We start from the raw sequence: 17651 nt of genomic DNA, 5'->3' as shown, positions 1-17651 counted from the left end.
CCAGTGAGAATGGCCCACATCACAAGGTGCCAGATCAGCAGAGGCTGGCACGGGTGTGGAGAGAAGGGAGCACTCATGCACTGTTGGTGGGATGACAAACTGGTGCGGACTCTGTGGAAAGAAGTATGGAGAGTCCCCAGTGAACTAAAAGTATATCTACCATGTGATCCTGCAATCCCATTACTAGGTCTCTACCAAAAAAAAAAACATTTTACCATAAGGACATTTGCACTCGAATGTTTATAGCAGCACAATTCACAATTGCAAAGGAGTGGAAGCAATCCACATGCCCTTACAACACATGAATGGATTAATAAACCAGTATCTTATGTTACAACCTAGATGGATTTGGAGAACATTGTCCTAAGCCAAGTATCACAAGAATGGAAAAGCAAGCATCACATGTACTCGGTACTAAATGAGAACCATTAGATTAACAACTACTCTCACAGGTGCCCTGGGTGGAGGGCACAACTACAAACTGGACTTTAATCTTACAATACCAAACTATGTAATGTAATTGCATGTACCCCTATACTAATCTGAAAAAAGTATAAATTTTATTGTATGCACAACAGGGCCTTAATTAAGAAATTAGAGTGTGGTAGAATAGCTGAATTCAATGACTTTCCTATTTAAATGGTGATCATAGTAGAAATGATCATTAAATCACAGTATATTCCCACTGTGATGGAATATACCAGAAGGTAGACTACAGCCACATGGAAGAGTAAGAATAAATCTCATAAAAACAATCTTGAATAAAATAAACCAGAAAGAAAAGATCTCATTTATCTAACAAAAGCAGTTAGAAATCAGTGGTTACCTTGGAGCAGCCAGGTGGGGTTAGTGAAGGGAAGACGCACAGGGCTCTTCGGGGTTCTGACAATGTTCCGTCTCCACCCAGTTCCTGTTGCATCTACATGTTCAGTTCATGAAAAGTCATCAAGCTCTATCTTTAGGAGTATTTTTCTTTTTAAAAATTGCCAGCTTGGCGCCTATGGCTCAAGCAGCTAAGGCACCAGCCACATACACCTGAGGTGGCGGGTTTGAATCCAGCCCGGCCCGCCAAACAACAATAACACTGCAACCAAAAACCAGCCGGGCATTGTGGTGGGCACCTGTAGTCCCAGCTACTTGGGAGGTGGAGGCAGGAGAATCGCTTAAGCCCAGGAGTTGGAGGTTGCTGTGAGCTGTGATGCCACAGCACTCTACCCAGGGGGACAGCTTGAGGCTCTGTCTCAGAAAAAAAAAAATTGCCTTCTTATACACTGGCAATATCAAATTAGAAACTGTAGTGGGGGAAAAAAAAACCATTCACAAAGCAAGAACAACTACTAACAATCTAAGAATAAAGCTTCAGAAATGCAGAGTACCTGCATTTGAACAATACTATAAAATGTAAAGAGTTTTAAGAACCTGACTAAATAGAGGGCTATAGTGTTTTCTTAGATGGGAAGACTCAATATTCTAAAGCTATCGAATGTCTCTGAGTTAATCAATTCAAAACCATCGTAAAAAATATCACATACCTGGGAATACAACTAATAGAAATTGCATAAGATATCTACAACTACAGAAGACTGAATGAAATTAAAGACCTCAATGAATCCGGGATGTATTATGTCCAGACTCAGTTCAGTACTACCCCCTTATTCTTAGTTTCACTTTTCTTGGTGCTGGTTACCCTCAGTCAACCAGCCAACCCAAAATAGGTGAGTACGGTACAATAAGATATTTAGAGAGAGAGAGAGAGATACCACATTCACATAACTTATTACAGTGTATCATTATAATTCTTCTATTTTATTATTATTTTTGCTAATCTCTTATCGTACCTAATTTACAAATTAAACTTTATCCTAGGTATGTATGCATGGGAAAAAACGTCGCATGTACAGGGTTGAGTACTACCCACAGTTTCAGGCCTCCCCGGGGGCTTGGAATGTATCCCCTGCAGATGAGGGGGTAACAGGGTCCTCCTGTGTTGTGAAGATGTTAATTCTGCCCACATTTATCTACAGATTTAATGCAATGTCATTCAAATGCCCAGCAAGTATTTTTGTGGAAATTGATGGATTCTATACACCATAGAGAAATACAAAAGGCCAAGAATAGCCAAGATAATCTTGAAGAACAAGTCGAGTAAATCTCCAGAGTACAAAGATTATAAAACCATGCAAAGGGGACAGGGCGATTTACATGTAAGGACAAGTCAAACCAACCAGGAAAACAGAAGGTCTAAAAATAGACCTGCGAAACCAGTGACACAACTCACTGTCATACAGTGGAGAGAGAAGGATGGCCTTCTTAATAAACACTGCCGATCGACTGGATAACGTGGGATAAAAAGAAACCTTTGCCCTACCTCACAGAGTACATAAAAAACTATCCTAGTTTGATCACAGACTTAAATGTAAAAGGCGAAATGTAAAGCTTCTGTAACAGTGTTTTCCAGTAGAAATATAATCCAAGCCATATATGTACCTTAAACATTTCTAATAGTTGCATTAAAATTGCAAAAAGAAATGGATGAAATTCACTTTAATATAGTTTATTTCACCCCCAATTTAAAAAATATTATCATTTCAACATGGAACCCATATAGGTTAATGAGATGTTTTTTTGTTTTTGTTTTTGTTTTTTTTTTTGAGACAGAGCCTCAAGCTGTCCCCCTGGGTAGAGTGCCATGGCATCACACTCACAGCAACCTCCAACTCCTGGGCTCAAGCTAGTCTCCTGCCTCAGCCTCCCAAGTAGCTGGGACTATAGGCGCCTGCCACAACGCCTGGCCATTTTTTGGTTGCAGCCATCATTGTTGTTTGGCAGGCCCGGGCTGGGGATTCGAACCCACCACCTTAGGTATATGTGGCTGGCGCCCTAGCCGCTTGAGCCACAGGCGCTGAGCCAATGAGATGTTTTAAACTATTTCATTCACACTAAATCTTCAGAATCTGGTGTATAGTTAGTGTCTCCTAGTTCAGATACTATATTTTTAATGGTAAAGTGAAATGTAATCCTATTTTTTTAAAAAAAAAGATAAAGCTGTGTTTCATAGCAAGTCCTTTTACACTGCTTCAGTTTTAAATTTAAATGCATTAAAATTTTAAAAATTAAAAATTCAACTCCTTACACTAGCCATATCTTAAGTGGGAAACAGCGGCTACTCTATTTGCATAGCACAATTCAAGAAGGCAACATAACACATCTACGTGACCTTGGAGGAGAGGAAGATTTTATAAATAGTATGCTGAAACAATACCCAGCAAGAAAGGAAAATAGCAGTAGATTTGACTTCATTAAAATATGCATTTCTGATTATCTAAAGACACCTTTAGGGAGTGAAAATGTGAGCCAAAGAGTAAGAGCAGATATTTGCAATACATGTATCTGGCAAAGGACTCATATCCAGAATGAATGAAGATTACAAATTAATAGTGAGAGAGGGCTGTCAACACGATAAAGGTGTGGGCAAGACTTAAATAGAGACTCCATACAGGACGGTATCTAAGTAAACACGTGTAAAGTTACACAACATCAGTACCAGGTAAATACAAGTGAAAACCATAATGAGATACCACTGTACACCTATAAAAATGGCTACACTGGCAAAACCAAACAAATCTGGGACTACCAAGTCTTGGCAAGGACGGGGAGCAAAGGGAGTTCTCGTTCCCTGCTGACGGTATACAGCTTGATGCAACATTCTGGATGACTGACAGTATCTACTAAAACCAGCCTACGTACCTAACCTGCCTTCTAGCAATGCCACTCACTCCTCGGTATACACTAACAAAGATTGTAGCCAGGCTCCTGAGTCCTCTTCTCAACTAGGCCTCCACCTTGGCCTGCAAAATGTACAGACCCTCGACCCAAACGGCTTTATCTATCCCCTTTGCCCCACATTTAAAGACTTAAACAAACACTAACATAGTTTCTAAGGGCTTAAGACCAAATCTGTAGGATGACTTGGCTCCCCCTTCAAGTACCTGGTGGGGAGAGCTCAAGGTTACCAAAAGAATTTACTGTTTGTTTTAGCCAACATCTGATGATAGGCACCCCCAGGACTTGTTCTTAGAACTTTTACTAAAAAGGGGTTGCGACTGTGAATCCCTCCTCTGTCCCTTTGTGACATTGTCTACAATTCAGAAGTGGCTTTTTCAAGGATTTGAAAGCCATTCATTCCTTTAAAATGCACTCAGGAAGTAAAGGACCACTGTCTCATGTCTCTATGGGAAGACAGAACTCTTCCCTTATTAATTATCAACTAATAGACACAGCCAGCCTGCATTTACACTGCCAGCCCTTTGGGAGTCTGGTGCTCCCTGCTCCTCCTGAGCCCCTGCTTGACTGCCTTCCTCCTCTTCCCTGTAAAATACCCAGTCACTGCTGTAGAAATTGGAGTTGAGTTCAGTTCCCTCTGAAACCTCTTCCCTATTACAATTCTGATTTAATTAGTGTCCAGCTTTATTTATCTTAGGCAATACCCAACAGAAATAAGTATGTCTATGCCCCCCAAAATATGTATGAGAGTGCTCAAAAAAGCATCATTCACAGTAAAAACTGAAAACAACCTCAATGCCCAGCCACAGAAGGTAACAAATAAATTATGACAGATGCATACAATTAAAAAAAATGTAACAGTGGAAAAGAGCAAACCACTTCTACACATAACAGCGCGGATAAATCCCCCCACACCATAAGGTTTAATGAAGGAAGCCAGGCGCGAAAGAGGACATGCTTGCATTGGTTTTCTATGGTTGTGGAACCAATGACCACAAATTCAGCACCTTTACAGCAACACCGATTTTTCCTCTTAGAGTTCAGCAGATCGGAAGTCCAGACATGGCTCAACAAGGTCCTCTGTTCAGGGTTTCAAAACTCTGCAACCTAGCTATCAGCTGGGCGGCAGTTCTCATCTGCAGCTCAGGGTATGCATCGAAGCTCATTCAATCTGTGAGCAGATTTAGGTTACTAGTGTTGTAGGGCACAGACCCCTATTCTTGTGGGCTGTCAGCTGGACGTCTATCTTAGCTCCCAGAAGCCTCCTGTTCACAGGCCCTCTCACAACGTGGCAGTTCACTACTTCTTGGACGCCAACAGGATCACGTCTCTCTCAGGCTTTGAATACAATTTCTGACTTCAGAAAATCCTTATTAGGGCTCACCTGATTAAGTTAGGCCCACCAGGGATAATCTCCCTTTTGATTAACTCAGAGTAAAGTGGTTTGGGACTTAATTATATCTGCACAATCCCCTAACCTAATCACGGGATGAAGTGAAACCCATCATATTTCAGGTTCCCACCACACTCCAGAGGGCTAGATTATACAGGGCAAGCGCACCAGGAGCAGGAAGCATGGGGCCCTCCTTGCCCTTCTGCCTCCCACAATACTGAATGATTTGATTTTTATAAAGTTAAAAAAAAAATCTGCGAAAGTAATCCAAGATCATGAGAGGCAGATGTAAGTACCTTTGTTGGGTGGGACATATAATAGAGGGAAAGCCTAAGAGAGTCTTCTAGGTGTTGGTAACTGTTCTATAGCCTGAACTCGGAGGTGATCACACAATTTGCACTTCGCATAAGTTCAGCAGTGGCAGACTCAGTATTTGTGAACTTTACATGTTATCCTGCAAGAAAAATGTTTATGCAAAAATAAAAACGGTTCTCAAGGTGCCTTTAGTTATATACAACTATGATAGCTAGCATTAAAATGATATAAAATGAGCACAAGTAAGTACCTGAAATTAGTTTCTGCCTCTAAGTCATCTGAATATGCCAATGAGTTTATGTACACCATTCATTTACTTACAAGTTTTTAGAAACTTGTCTTAAAATGACAAAAAATTAAGCTTCAACATGGCTCTTAGTCAAGTGATCATAAATTTGGAGTACTTCATTTTGGACGAGCCCTCTCTCCATTGTACAGAAGTGTGTATCGTGAGTTGAAACGTGGAAGCAACAGTGTCCTCGTGTGTATGTGGGGTGTGTGAGAATTTTCTTATATAAACTGGAAAGGTGCTCTTTCTAAACTATTCTATAAAACCCAGGAGGTATGAAACAAAAAAGGTATTTACAACTACCATATGAAAACAGAAATTTTATGCAACAAAACCCATCATAAACAAAGTTACGCACAAACAAGCACTAGAAAAAAAAGTCTGTAATTCCTATCATCACAAAAGAGGGCCAGATTTCCCTTTTAATTGAGTTCCTACAGATCACTAAGAAAAAATACCAACAAACCAGTAGAAAGCTACGCAAAGGACAGAAGTAACAATTCACAGAAAAGGAAATACAATGACTCTTTACATACAAAGGCATGGCCAGGTGCAGTGGCTCATCCTGTAATCCCAGCACTTTGGGAGACCGAGGCAAGGCAGGCGGATTTCTTGAGCTAAGGAGACCAGCCAGAGCAAGAGCGAGATCCATTCTCTAAAAAATAGCCAAGTGTTGTGGCAGGCGCCTGTAATCCCAGCTACTCAGGAGGCTCAGGCAAGAGAATCACTTGAGCCCAAGAATTCGAGGTTGCTGTAAGGTATGATGCCATGCCACTCTAACAAGAGCAACAAAGTGAGACTCTCTTAAAAAGCAAATAAACAAAAAAACATATGAAGGGATGCTCCATCACCTCCCTAAGAGAGAAATGGAATTTAAAGATCTAGGTTTCACTATCAGATTGGTTAATGCACCAATTAGCACAAGTGCAGAAATAGTGTTTTCATACTTCCCTGCAGGGGGCGTAAACTGGTACATTGTAATGGAGGGCAACTTGGCAAGAACTGTCAAAATTTCCGATTCACATGTCTTTTGTTCCAGCATTTCTACTTCTGGGAGTTTGTCCTACAGATAAAGTCACACATACGCCTAATGGCCTAAGTACTCAGTGACTAATTGTAGCACTGTTTGTAATCGCCAAAGATTTGAAATGATTTAAACTCTGTATCATAAGCGACTAGCTACATAAATTGTGGCCCATCTATGTAGAATGGAATACTGTACAGTTATAAAATAAAGAAGAAAGTTCTTCATGTACTAATATGGAATGATCTCCAAAAGAAAACAAAAAAATAGGCTGGGCTCGGTCACTCACGCCTGTAATCTTAGCACTCTGGGAGGCCAAGGTCCGTGGATTGCTTGAGCTACAGGTTTGAGACCAGCCTGAGCAAGGGTAAGACCCCCGTCTCTAAACAAATAGCTGGGCATTGTGGTGGGTGCCTGTAGTCCCAGCTACTTGGGAGGCTGAAACAAGAGAATCCTTTGAGCCCGAGAGTTTGAGGTTCCAGTGAGATATGACACCATGGCACTCTACCAAAGGTGACAAAGTGAGATTCTGTCTCAAAAAAAAAAAAAAAAAAAGAAAGAAAGAAAAAAAGAAAGAAAACAAAAAGTACTAAAAAAGATGTGTATAATATGCTACATGCTATCATTTGTGTAGAAAAAAAAAAGAAATAATATAACATATAAATTTGCTCTGATAGTTGTAAATTCTGCCTACAAAATTCCCAAGAAACTGACAATACCACCTTCTATCCGGGATGGGACACGATGGATAAGGGATGATGAAAAGAGAGAGGACTTTTCATTTGGTGCCTTTTGTGCCTTTGTTTCTGAACCATATAAATGTATTAGCCATCAAAAAAGGCACAACATGGGGGCGCCTGTGGCTCAAAAGCATAGGGCGCTGGTCCCATGTGCCAGAGGTGGCGGGTTCAAACCCAGCCTGGCCAAAAACTGCAAAAAAAGAAAAAGAAAAAAAGGCACAAGACATTAAATTTTACAATGTGTGATACAGGGTATACTTATACTCCAGCCTGTCCATGCTTACCCTGAACTTGGCTACAATGAAATCTCTTGTAATCTATTTAGCTGTTTGATTATAATATCAAAGAAGATAAATAACTTTGACTTACAAACTAATGTTACAGAGTAAAACTTAAAAAACAAAAGGGTAAAAAAATAAAGAAAAACCAAGTTGTTCGACAATAGAGATAGTAGAATTACAGTTTGTTTAGAGCAATCACAGAAATGTCAACAAGAAAAAGACACATGTAAATGTTTAGCTACACTGTCTCTAAAGGAATATACTAAAACTTTGGCGAGGAGGAGAGCGGATGACATAATGCATTTTACTTTTCATTAGATATTTTCATATTGTTGGATTCTTCTGTTTTTTTTTTTTTTACATATTCATGATTTTAGAATTTAAAAAAATTAATCAGATTTAAATATAAAAAGGCCTATGTCTCCCATATATATATAAAAGTATTTAGGTAAGTAATTCAAAGGAAAGAAAAGAGGTTCACGTGTAAAGATGTTCATTCAACACCATATGTAAAATATAAAAATATTCACTTATAATTTACATACAAGTATACCTGTAAGTTAAACAACAAGGAAATAATTCACGAAATGATAACATACTCACTAGACACACTATTCTATTAAGTCATATTTATATAGACTGTGATAATGAGCATAATGCCTATGAAGAGATGTTGATTAAAAGAGGTAAAAATGTTGACAACCCCGCAAAAAACACGAGTGGGAGAGCGGTAGAATTAGGGTGGACGCTTTGTCGCTTTTCAACACGTTCTATAACATAATTTCAGAACTAACTTTTTCAGATTATTTTTTCAAAAGTTTCAACTTCAACTTTTCCTACTTTCATCGGAATTCGAGAAGCCAAAAACAAAGTGAAAGGAGCCGGCTTGCTAACCCCGCGAGGACACGGAGATGTCTGGTAGGGAAGCAGCGCTTACCTGCAGGTTCCGGGGCAGCGGGAGGCCCCGCCCGCCGCAGGGAGGCGCTGCTGAGCGGCTGCGCCAGCTTCTCCGGAAGCACGGGTTGCGCCCTCCCCTTGGGACTGCCAAAGAGGTCCCGGATGTCCTTTCTTTGCCTGACTTCTTGGAAGAGGCTCTCAAAAGATTTGTCTTTGAGTCTGAGAGAGGAAAAAAGCGCGATTTTTTTCTTTGGAACCCTGGAAGCATCCGAGAAGGTCTCTTGCGAACTCACTTTCTCCAGGAGTGTAGGGACATCCTCACTCGTGCTGCAGGATGGGGACAGGAGTGCAGGAAAGGCCTTGGAAGGCCGATTGGGCAAACTGCGGGTGCGGAGGGCAGGGTCAGGAGGGCTGAGGTCCGAGGACTGCGCGGCCCTGGCAGCCTGGGTGCCCAGAGAGAAGAAGGCTGATGCCCTGCCCGCCATGGTTCTCCTCGGGGAGTGCGGGTCCTGGTCCTTACTGGAACTGGTTTTCCAAAAGCTGAACGAGCGAGTGGAGGTGGGAGTGGGCAAAGTTTTGGAGTCTGGCTTGGCCCAGGCCTTCTTCCCACCTTCAGAGCTAGGGAAGAGGGACCTCCGGATGGCATTGGTGATGACACGCAGGGGCGACCTGGGTGGAGGCACGCTGGGCTCCCCTGTGGGTTGCTCTGCGGGGGACCCCATCTCCTCCCAGGCTTCCCTCTGGGTCGGCAGGGTCTCTTTGGCCACCTGAGGGAGAAGCAAGGGACAGACTGGTTTCAGCCCTCGCCCTCCTCGCCCACTCTCAGCGCTTTTCTGGGACAGTCGCTCCCCAGCCTGGAGGTGCGCCCTCTGGGGGACGGATTCATTCCAATCCAGCAACTTGGTCTTCTGCTCCTGAGTGAGGACTAACTTCTTTAAGCCACACTTCTTCTCTCCTGCCAGGTCTGACCCACCTTCCTCCTCCCTCCTGGGTCCAGTGCTCCCTTCTCTTGGGTCTTCTTCATCTCTCATGGCTGGCGAGCACCTGTCCTTGCCCCCAATAAGGTGTGGGTCTCTGTGGTTGCATCTGGTGTCCCCAGCAGGGGCCTCTGCCTCCTGGCATCCATTGGAGGCCTTTTCAGCAGGGCTTGCATCTTTCCCGGGGCTCACCAGGCAGTATTCTGCCCACTCCAGTGCTGGGTGATGAGGCAGATACAGGGGAATATCCTTGGGTCCACCTTGGGCTCTGGCTCGCCTCAGAAAGATTGGAGTGGAAGGACTGTGATGACCTCTCAAATCCTGTGAAGGGGGATCATAAGCCGTCACCTACAGGGGATGGGCAGAAATGCAGGTGTTTAAAAATTCCCAGCCTTTATTTTATATGAAGAAGGCAAATCTCAATTTATAACCTCCTCCCTTCTTTCCTCTACATCTCAGATACCCAAATTCAATGTTGCTGCCTTGGGTCCTGCAGGATCTGTCTGATCAAAGGCTTTTGTAGGTCCCAGATTATGTGGGCAGGAAGCAAGAGGGAAGGCAAAGGGGTGGACCCTGATGTTGACAAGCTCTCGGGCCATGACAGGGCTGGCCTGGCCTCTGCAGGTGACCAGGCACCTAGGGGGAGACAAGCTCTTTCTTGCCATACCCAGCCATGGTCCTACTAAGGGGCAGGTGCCACCCATAGGTGTGTTCCTCCACACATTGGAAGAAAACAATGCTTCTTCCTCAGAAGCCATCACCATAGGGAGAAATAGCCACCCTCTGGGCTAGAGCTGTGGTGGCAGGAGGATGGCCTGTAGGGCCTTCTGATGACCTCTTTGAACCTCACACCTTGCACCATTGAGGAAGTAGCTACTTCCAGCGTGAAGGAATGTGGCTCTTGGTAAAGGGAGGACATGAGTGGATTCTAGAAGGACTGGCTATGCCTTTTAAGAGTTCTGGTGCCCAGGGACAGGCCAGGGGCTGGGGGCTTCATAAGAGCACACATCTTTTCTGTTTTGTATACTCCATTTCCCAGAGCCTAGAACAGAGTCTGGCAGGTAATAGGAGCTTGACAAGTGCATGTGGGAGGAGAGAGTCCAGCCCTGCATGTCAACCATGACATTTTCTGTTCAAGGAGGATATTGCTTCCAAGGTTCCTGGATGCTGCCAGAGGCACCCTCACTTCTGTGCCTACCTATCTTTTAGCTGTGAGCTCCTCATACCCTCAGAGAATCCTGCAAGGGAAGAGCGTGTGTCTTAGCTTCTCTGCATCCCCAGTGCAGTCCAATACCTGGAAATCTGTACCCTGTGGAGTTTGTTGAGGGAGTGACTTGGGCGTGGCCCAAGGAACAGCATGAGCTTTCATGAAAGGCACGTGTGATGAAGGCTGGGGTAGATCTTTGGCAGAGTATTTCTCTGGTGCTGACTTTGCACTTGACCTAAGAGCACTTAGAATCCTGAGTTATAAGAGGAAAGTGGGAGGTGTACGGGCAGCTCAGCTTCTAACAGCTGTGCAGGGCCCACAGGGGCACTCACCTGAGGTGGAGAGGAGCCTTCCAGAGCAGGCCTAGGGTTACTGGCTGAAGAAGAAGAAGATGGCAGGGAAGATGAAGAGGATGATGAAGAAAAAGGAAGAGGCGGAGGAGGTTCCTTTGGAGGTGACACAGTTCTTTTGTTCATTGATGTCAAACCTACAGAGGAAAGAACACTCCCCCATTACACAGCTGTTATTATTTTACCAAGGAAAGAGGAGGTTTTAAGTGAAATTCACATTCTGTAAGCAGAGCCAGGAAGAGGAAGAGGCCAAGAGCTTGGCTCAGAGGTCCCCGGTGTCACAGTGTGGGATGCAGAGGAGCGGGAACAGGGGTGGCAGGATCCTTCCAGGGAGAAGAGGTGTTTCAGACTCACGTAATGTGCTCCTAGGGGATGTGAGAGGGGGTCTCGAGAGCATTGCTTAGAAACAGGCATCTGCCTCTAAGGATTCCCTTAGGGCCGCTATAGGTCACTTAGGCAGTAGGCTGTCTGAGGTTTCTCAGCACAATATGCCAACTATTTCTGTGGGCACCAACAGGGCAGATGTTCACAGCTAGTGAAATGGGCTCTTTCTGCTCACATGTGTACGAGAGACTCTCAGACACTACAGCTGGTTTGAGATTTTAAGAGAGCACAAAGGCTCAGTGGGCGTGGAGTCATTCGAGCATGTGAAGTGGGGTTCGTGGCAAGCTCCTGTTGGTCAGAGTAATCAGGTGCAGTGTTGCTATCTGAGGTGAGGAGGAAGGAGCAGGGCAGGGGTCCTGGGGACAGGCTTGCTCCAGGCTGTGGGGAGCTGAAACCACCCAGTTAGAGCAGAGTCTGACACTCGCAGCCCACAAGGTCAACCATGCTCATGAGCGTGTGATCCCTTTGCCTCTCCCTCTCAAGTATGGTTTTTTTTTTTTTTTTTTCAGACAGAGTCTCATTTTATCGCCCTCGGTAGAGTACTGTGGCATCACAGCTCACAGCAACCTCCAAATCCTGGGCTTAGGCGATTCTCCTGCCTCAGCCTCCTGAGTAGCTGGGACTACAGGCACCTGCCATAATGCCCGGCTATTTTTTGTTGCAGTTTGGCCGGGGGCTGGGTTTGAACCCACCACTCTTGGTATATGGGGCCGGCGCCCTACTCACTGAGCCACAGGTGCTGCCCCCTCTCAAGTATGGTAATGTTAAATCTAAAATCCCAAGCATTTCGTCTCCACATTGGATGAATTTTAGGTCATTTGTCCTCAAAGAGATTGAGGAAAATGCCATGCACCCCTTCAGATCAGCCCACAGTGTCTGCCCTCAAGCCCAATCTGCTCTCCTAGGAACCATCGTGACACACAGAGGATGTCCCTCAGAAATGCCCAGGTCCACCACACCTGACCAGCCTACTTTTTTGCCTGACTCCCTGCTCCTAGTTGCTCAGCTGTCCCCTTCAGTTTGCCCCCAAGGTGACCAGCCTTCAGATTGTAGCTTCTCAACTCAGCACAGTCCCCTGGTCTCAGTTTCCCCATAGCTCTGGGTGACAGGTTCCTCCTGGGAGACCCACACAAACCAAGTAAACAAACTTAAGTCCCACCCCAAAGAGAGCTCCAATAAGCCCTATTCACACAGGGGACCACACAGGTGGACTCTCAGGACCCTGCCCTGCTTTCCTCATACACAAAGGTGAGCACGTCAGCCCGGAGTCCCAGCCCTGGGGTCTGAGCAGATGGCGAGCACTTCGGAGGCAAAGGTAACTTGGGAAGAGATCTATCTGAGGGCGGCAGGAAGGAGCAGCTGGGGAGTGGCTGGCCTGCCTCCCGCTGCCCACACCCCGCTGCAGCCCACAAGGAGAAGGTTCGAGCCTAAAAAGGCAAAAATTGTGAGTCAGTTGTTGCCTTGCTTCCTGTCCTCAGCTTGCCAAATTCCTGCCAAATTCCTTTCCCCTCTTCCTTGGCCCCTCCTTTGCCTCCCTCTGCCGTCTCCTGGATCAGACGCCTTCACCTGTCTCACATCCCTCAGCTCAACACACTGCCTTTTTGCTCCCCTGAGCAGTTCTCAGGGGACGTTCTAACACAAGCTAGGGCCACCTTGAGAACCAAGCCTGACAGAAAGGCCCCAGGGCTCGCAAGGTCAGGATGCAGAGGCTGTTCCCTCCTCCATTCTCCAATCCCACCCAGGTCTAGGGTCTCTCTCTCCACATGTGGTCTTCACTCAAGGAGTGGGGGAAACCAAACCCTTGGCCCTGGGTTGCCATCCATGTGTGGCCCGGGATGTAGGGCAGACCAGGGAGGGGCAGGAAGAGAAGGGGAACAGAGCCCAGCTGGAAGCCAGTGGAAACCTCCCCTGCCTGGGCCGGCACCTTTGGGGTCCCTCACAGAGGTTCTCAACCTTCCTAGCACCGCAATGCATTTTCATTGTTAAAAAGGGGTCCCCACCCACAGGTTGAGAACTGCTGCCTCAGAAGATGGTCAAAGGGAGCCTGGAACCCCTCCCCTTCCACCCTCTACCAGCTGCCTATCACTGAGCAGGTTACTTAACCCTGGGTTTCCTCATCCCCCAAATAGGCAGTGTGGTGGGGCTGTGTGGGGTGGTTGAGGGAAGGCAAAGGGATAGAGAGTGGCCGGGTGGTGTAGGACACGGAGGAAATGCTACCTGTGTGCTAAATGCAAAGTCCATCCCTTTCCATTGTCACATGCATACAAGTGGTGTCCAATAATGACACTGCCGAACCCCTGACCCATTCCAAAAGGGGGCTGCACACTCACCCCAGCCAGGGTTTCTCTGTCAGACCCAGGAACCCTCATTTGCTAACTCAGAGCCTCTCTCTCAGCCCTCTGCATGAAATCTGGGTATGGTCCACACAGGGCTGGCCTGCTCTCTGCAGGGGTCTGCTCTTGGGTGCTGCTGGCCCTTAGGGTCCCTTTGTGCACAGGGGGTGATGAGCAGCCCAGGGCCTGCATGACAGCTTCCAGGCCTCCCCATGGGATCCTCTGGCTATGGCGACCTTTCTCCTAGGTCCTAGAGGTCATTTTGTAGTACAGTCAGCTGGGGGACGGTACCAAGGGCCGTCCAAGGCTGGGGGCCGGGGGATATTACCCAGAGTTCCACTTCCTGTTACAAGACCAGCCCATCCATAGAGAGGTCCCTTTGGAAAAATAAAGATAACCAGAAAGATGGTTCTGGTAGCTTTTGACTGGCTCCTGGGATTTTCATAAGGATTGGGAGTCCGGAGTGCAGCTTCACAGAATTCGGAGGCCCAAATCCTCTCAAGGTCTTGGAGCGCCCTCTAGGGGCAGCATCCTGCTCAGGCCTCAGGCCATGTGCTCCATTTGCACTGGGTCCAGCCAGCTTGTTTCTTGGTTCCTTCATTAATCCATCAAATAAGAACTGGGTTCCCCCCGGGGCCAGATCATGCTAGACACTAGGCAGATAGAGAAGATTCAAACTCAAGCCCTTAAACCAGCTTTCATATATAACTAAGGTTGAGGTCCCCAGGCCTGTCCCAGAAACCATGGAGCTGCTCAAGTCCTCTCTCTCCTGTGCCTCCTCTAGCAACCTGACCCTCCTGGGGGGTGAGGGGCCTCCTCTGTCTCACTCTAGGCTGGGGGCTGGGAGTTCCTGAGGTCAAGACTGAATACTCCACACTGTAGCACTCAGAAAAGAGAGCTGGAAGGGTCAAAATAGATTTTGCACCCACACAGTCCTGTCCTAGGTAGGCAGTAGGGACCTGGGGAAAGCTGGAGCAAGGCAGGAAGCAAGATAATGGACAAAGGGAAATGGTGAGTCCCTTGGTCCTCTGCTCTTACGCCTGGGGCTGCTAGGCGATTGAAGAGTCATTTGGGGTTGTTCCAGGTGAGGCCGCCTGCCTAGGAATGCAGGTCTGGTTTCCACTCCCAGGGTGCCCCTTCCCAGCCAGACCTAGAGAGAGGGTGGTCAGTCCAGACGTGCCAGGGAATGACTCACTGGCCGGGAGTTAGCCTCGACTCAGGAGGAAGGAAAGCCAGGACTTGGTTCCAATGGTACAATGTTTCTTAATAGAAACTCTGTTTAACCCAAGGCCTTCCTGGGTCCACCTCTCCTGGGGTGAGGCTGGAGAGGGGAAGGCAGCAAAGGGCTTGGAATCTAATGAAGAGTCCCCTGTCCCTCACTCAGGGGCTGGGCAGGAAATTCCTGCTCTGTAACTGCTGCGATACCTGCAATTGGGGGGTGAGCCCAGGATGCTGTGGGACTGTGTGTGGTCACTGCACCCTATAGGGGGCCTGCTGCCCTGGCACCCACCATGGCCTTGATCCTCACCCAGCCTGATCTCTCAGGGCTGTGTGGGCCAAGGCCTGCTCAGAACAAGGAGTGGGGCTGTGTGTGTGTGGGTGTGTCTATTTGTGTGCCTGTGTGTGCATGTACCTGTAAACAGGTATGTGTGTGTGTGCACATGTGTGTGTGGATGTGTGCATGTGTGTGTGCAAGCACGCCTGTGTGTGTACACAGCTTCCTATTTTGCATGGGGCCATTAAGCTGACTTCTTAGCCCAACTCCAGTGTACAGAATCAAAAGGTCTAGAGTCCCTGGACCTCAGTGTACCCATCTGTGTGTCAAAAAGCTTGCAGCAGGATGCTAAGGCATCCTGGTGAGGCTGCAGAGTCCTAAGGCCCCATGATTCTAGACTAGGGTGGTGGAGGAAGGCCCCCAATCCCTTGGAAAATGCTTCTAGTCAGCAGGGGAAAAGTCAAGCTTGTGTTTCACTTCTGGCTCCTCACACACAGGAGGCCATGTCCACAGAGACACCGTGTCAGGAATGAGAATAGCTGCCCTGAGAATAAGCCAGAGCTCCGGCCTGCCCTGCTCCACCCTGTCACACCCCACCCCTGCTCCTCCCTGCCATCCCACCCCACCCTTCCTCAACGCCCCCCCCTCACCCCCCACCCAGAGCTGGTGACTCACTGGACTGGAATTCTCTTCTCCAGTTCTGGTATATGCTCCGGTTTGGAGACTGGAAGCTCTTGGCCCTTTGCAGAGCAGCTGTGGGAAAAAGAAGGGGCAGGGAAGGCGGGGAGAGAGGATTCCGTTCAATGTGTAGAATAAACAGGGATTTTTCTCCTATGGCCCATTTACCAATAGTTAATAGACCATTGAGCCCCTTCCTTCCCCCAGATGGCACTTCCGTGCCTCAGTAACATACAACATCAAACCATCCATTCATTCCCCACCACCAAGTATTTAGTGAGACCCTGCTATGGGACAATTACTGCCCTCAGGCAGAAAGCACCTCAAATTCTGTGCCATCATTCTAAGTCGCTGATCACTGGTAAGATCTACTTGCACCCTGCAAACATGTGTGCACTTGTGCATGCAGGCGGATATCTGTTCATTTATATCACAATGGTGCCTCGAAGCTGCGGCTGCGCATCCATGTTCCTGTATGGAACAGGTAGACTGGAGCAGCTCAGTTTGGAGTCAGGGAGCTATAGACAGTTCTACCCGCCCCTGGCCCCACAGAGCCCTGAAAGCCCTTTGGAAACCAGCTTTAACTGAAGCTCTGGACAGACCATTGTCATGACACTTCCTCTTGGTCTGGTTCCAAAGGAAACACATCTGGAGGACACTGTGTACTGAAGACCCTTTGCCCGGCAGGCCTTTGAGGATTAGCTGAGCAGAACGAATGCCACATGCAGAAGGAAAATGGGTCTTGGCCATGTAGGGCATGGGAGTGGGATGTGCGTGAGCTATTCTCAAGCAGGGCCCTCAGACTCACTCTCAGGCTCCGGGACCCTGCGTCCCCAGCACATCCATAGGGACTAAGGTGACCAGATTTTAACACTGGTAAAGCGGGACACCATTGGGGGGGTGGGGCCTGACAACAATGCAAACTTTGATAAGCAGTTCTTGATAATCAATTCTCAACAATTATTTGTTATTATTAAAGTTTAACATTATAAAATTAACAAAAATAATATAAAATGCATATCCTGGAGAAATAGCCACATAGCAGCCGAAAACCATATATTCCCTTCCTGTTCTCCCGTGTTCCCTAGCTTGTCCTGCATTCTTTCCAAAAATCGAGGCTTTTTAAAAATACCAAAACCTCTCAGGACGAAGGACAAATTGTTAAAAATCAGGGCTGTCCCACCAAAAGCGGGACATCTGGTCACTTTCCTCTAGGGGAGGCCTACTTGTTTGTTCCAGATACTTTGGCTCCTCCTAAGCTAATTGTCCTTGCCTAGAAGCAAGGGAGGGAGCAGTCTCCTTCTGATACCTTGCCCAGGAGGGGAGTAGGGAGCTTACATTAGCCTTTTCATTTCCAAAGGAAGTTACATTAACCTCTTCATTCCCAAATGGAGTTACACTAACCTTTTCAGCAGCTGAAAACTGTATATTTCCTTCCCATTCTCCCACTGTTCCTTAGCTTGTCATGCATTCTTTCTAAAAATCGGGACTTTTTTTTTTTTTTT

At 46.6% G+C, this 17651-nt stretch overlaps 1 protein-coding gene across 6 annotated transcripts in view; it reads right to left on the bottom strand.

Moving 5' to 3' along the window:
• Nucleotides 1-17651, bottom strand: part of LOC100954750 (F-actin-monooxygenase MICAL2) — a 226707-nt gene that overhangs the window by 35371 nt on the left and 173685 nt on the right. For all 6 annotated transcript variants that reach the window (XM_023516167.1, XM_023516250.1, XM_023516270.1 and 3 more), the window contains 3 exons: nt 16144-16221; nt 11239-11393; nt 8763-10047 (listed from right to left, as the gene is read on the bottom strand). In XM_023516167.1, the coding sequence (XP_023371935.1) occupies nt 8763-10047; nt 11239-11393; nt 16144-16221 (1518 nt within the window). The remainder of the gene's footprint in view (nt 1-8762; nt 10048-11238; nt 11394-16143; nt 16222-17651) is intronic.

Source organism: Otolemur garnettii, unplaced genomic scaffold (genome assembly GCF_000181295.1).
Source record: "Otolemur garnettii isolate 467f Iridium unplaced genomic scaffold, OtoGar3 scaffold00001, whole genome shotgun sequence".
In the NCBI taxonomy this organism is placed as follows: Eukaryota; Metazoa; Chordata; class Mammalia; order Primates; family Galagidae; genus Otolemur; species Otolemur garnettii.
Note: the sequence above shows the minus strand (reverse complement) of the source record. Positions and strands in the feature narration are given on the sequence as shown.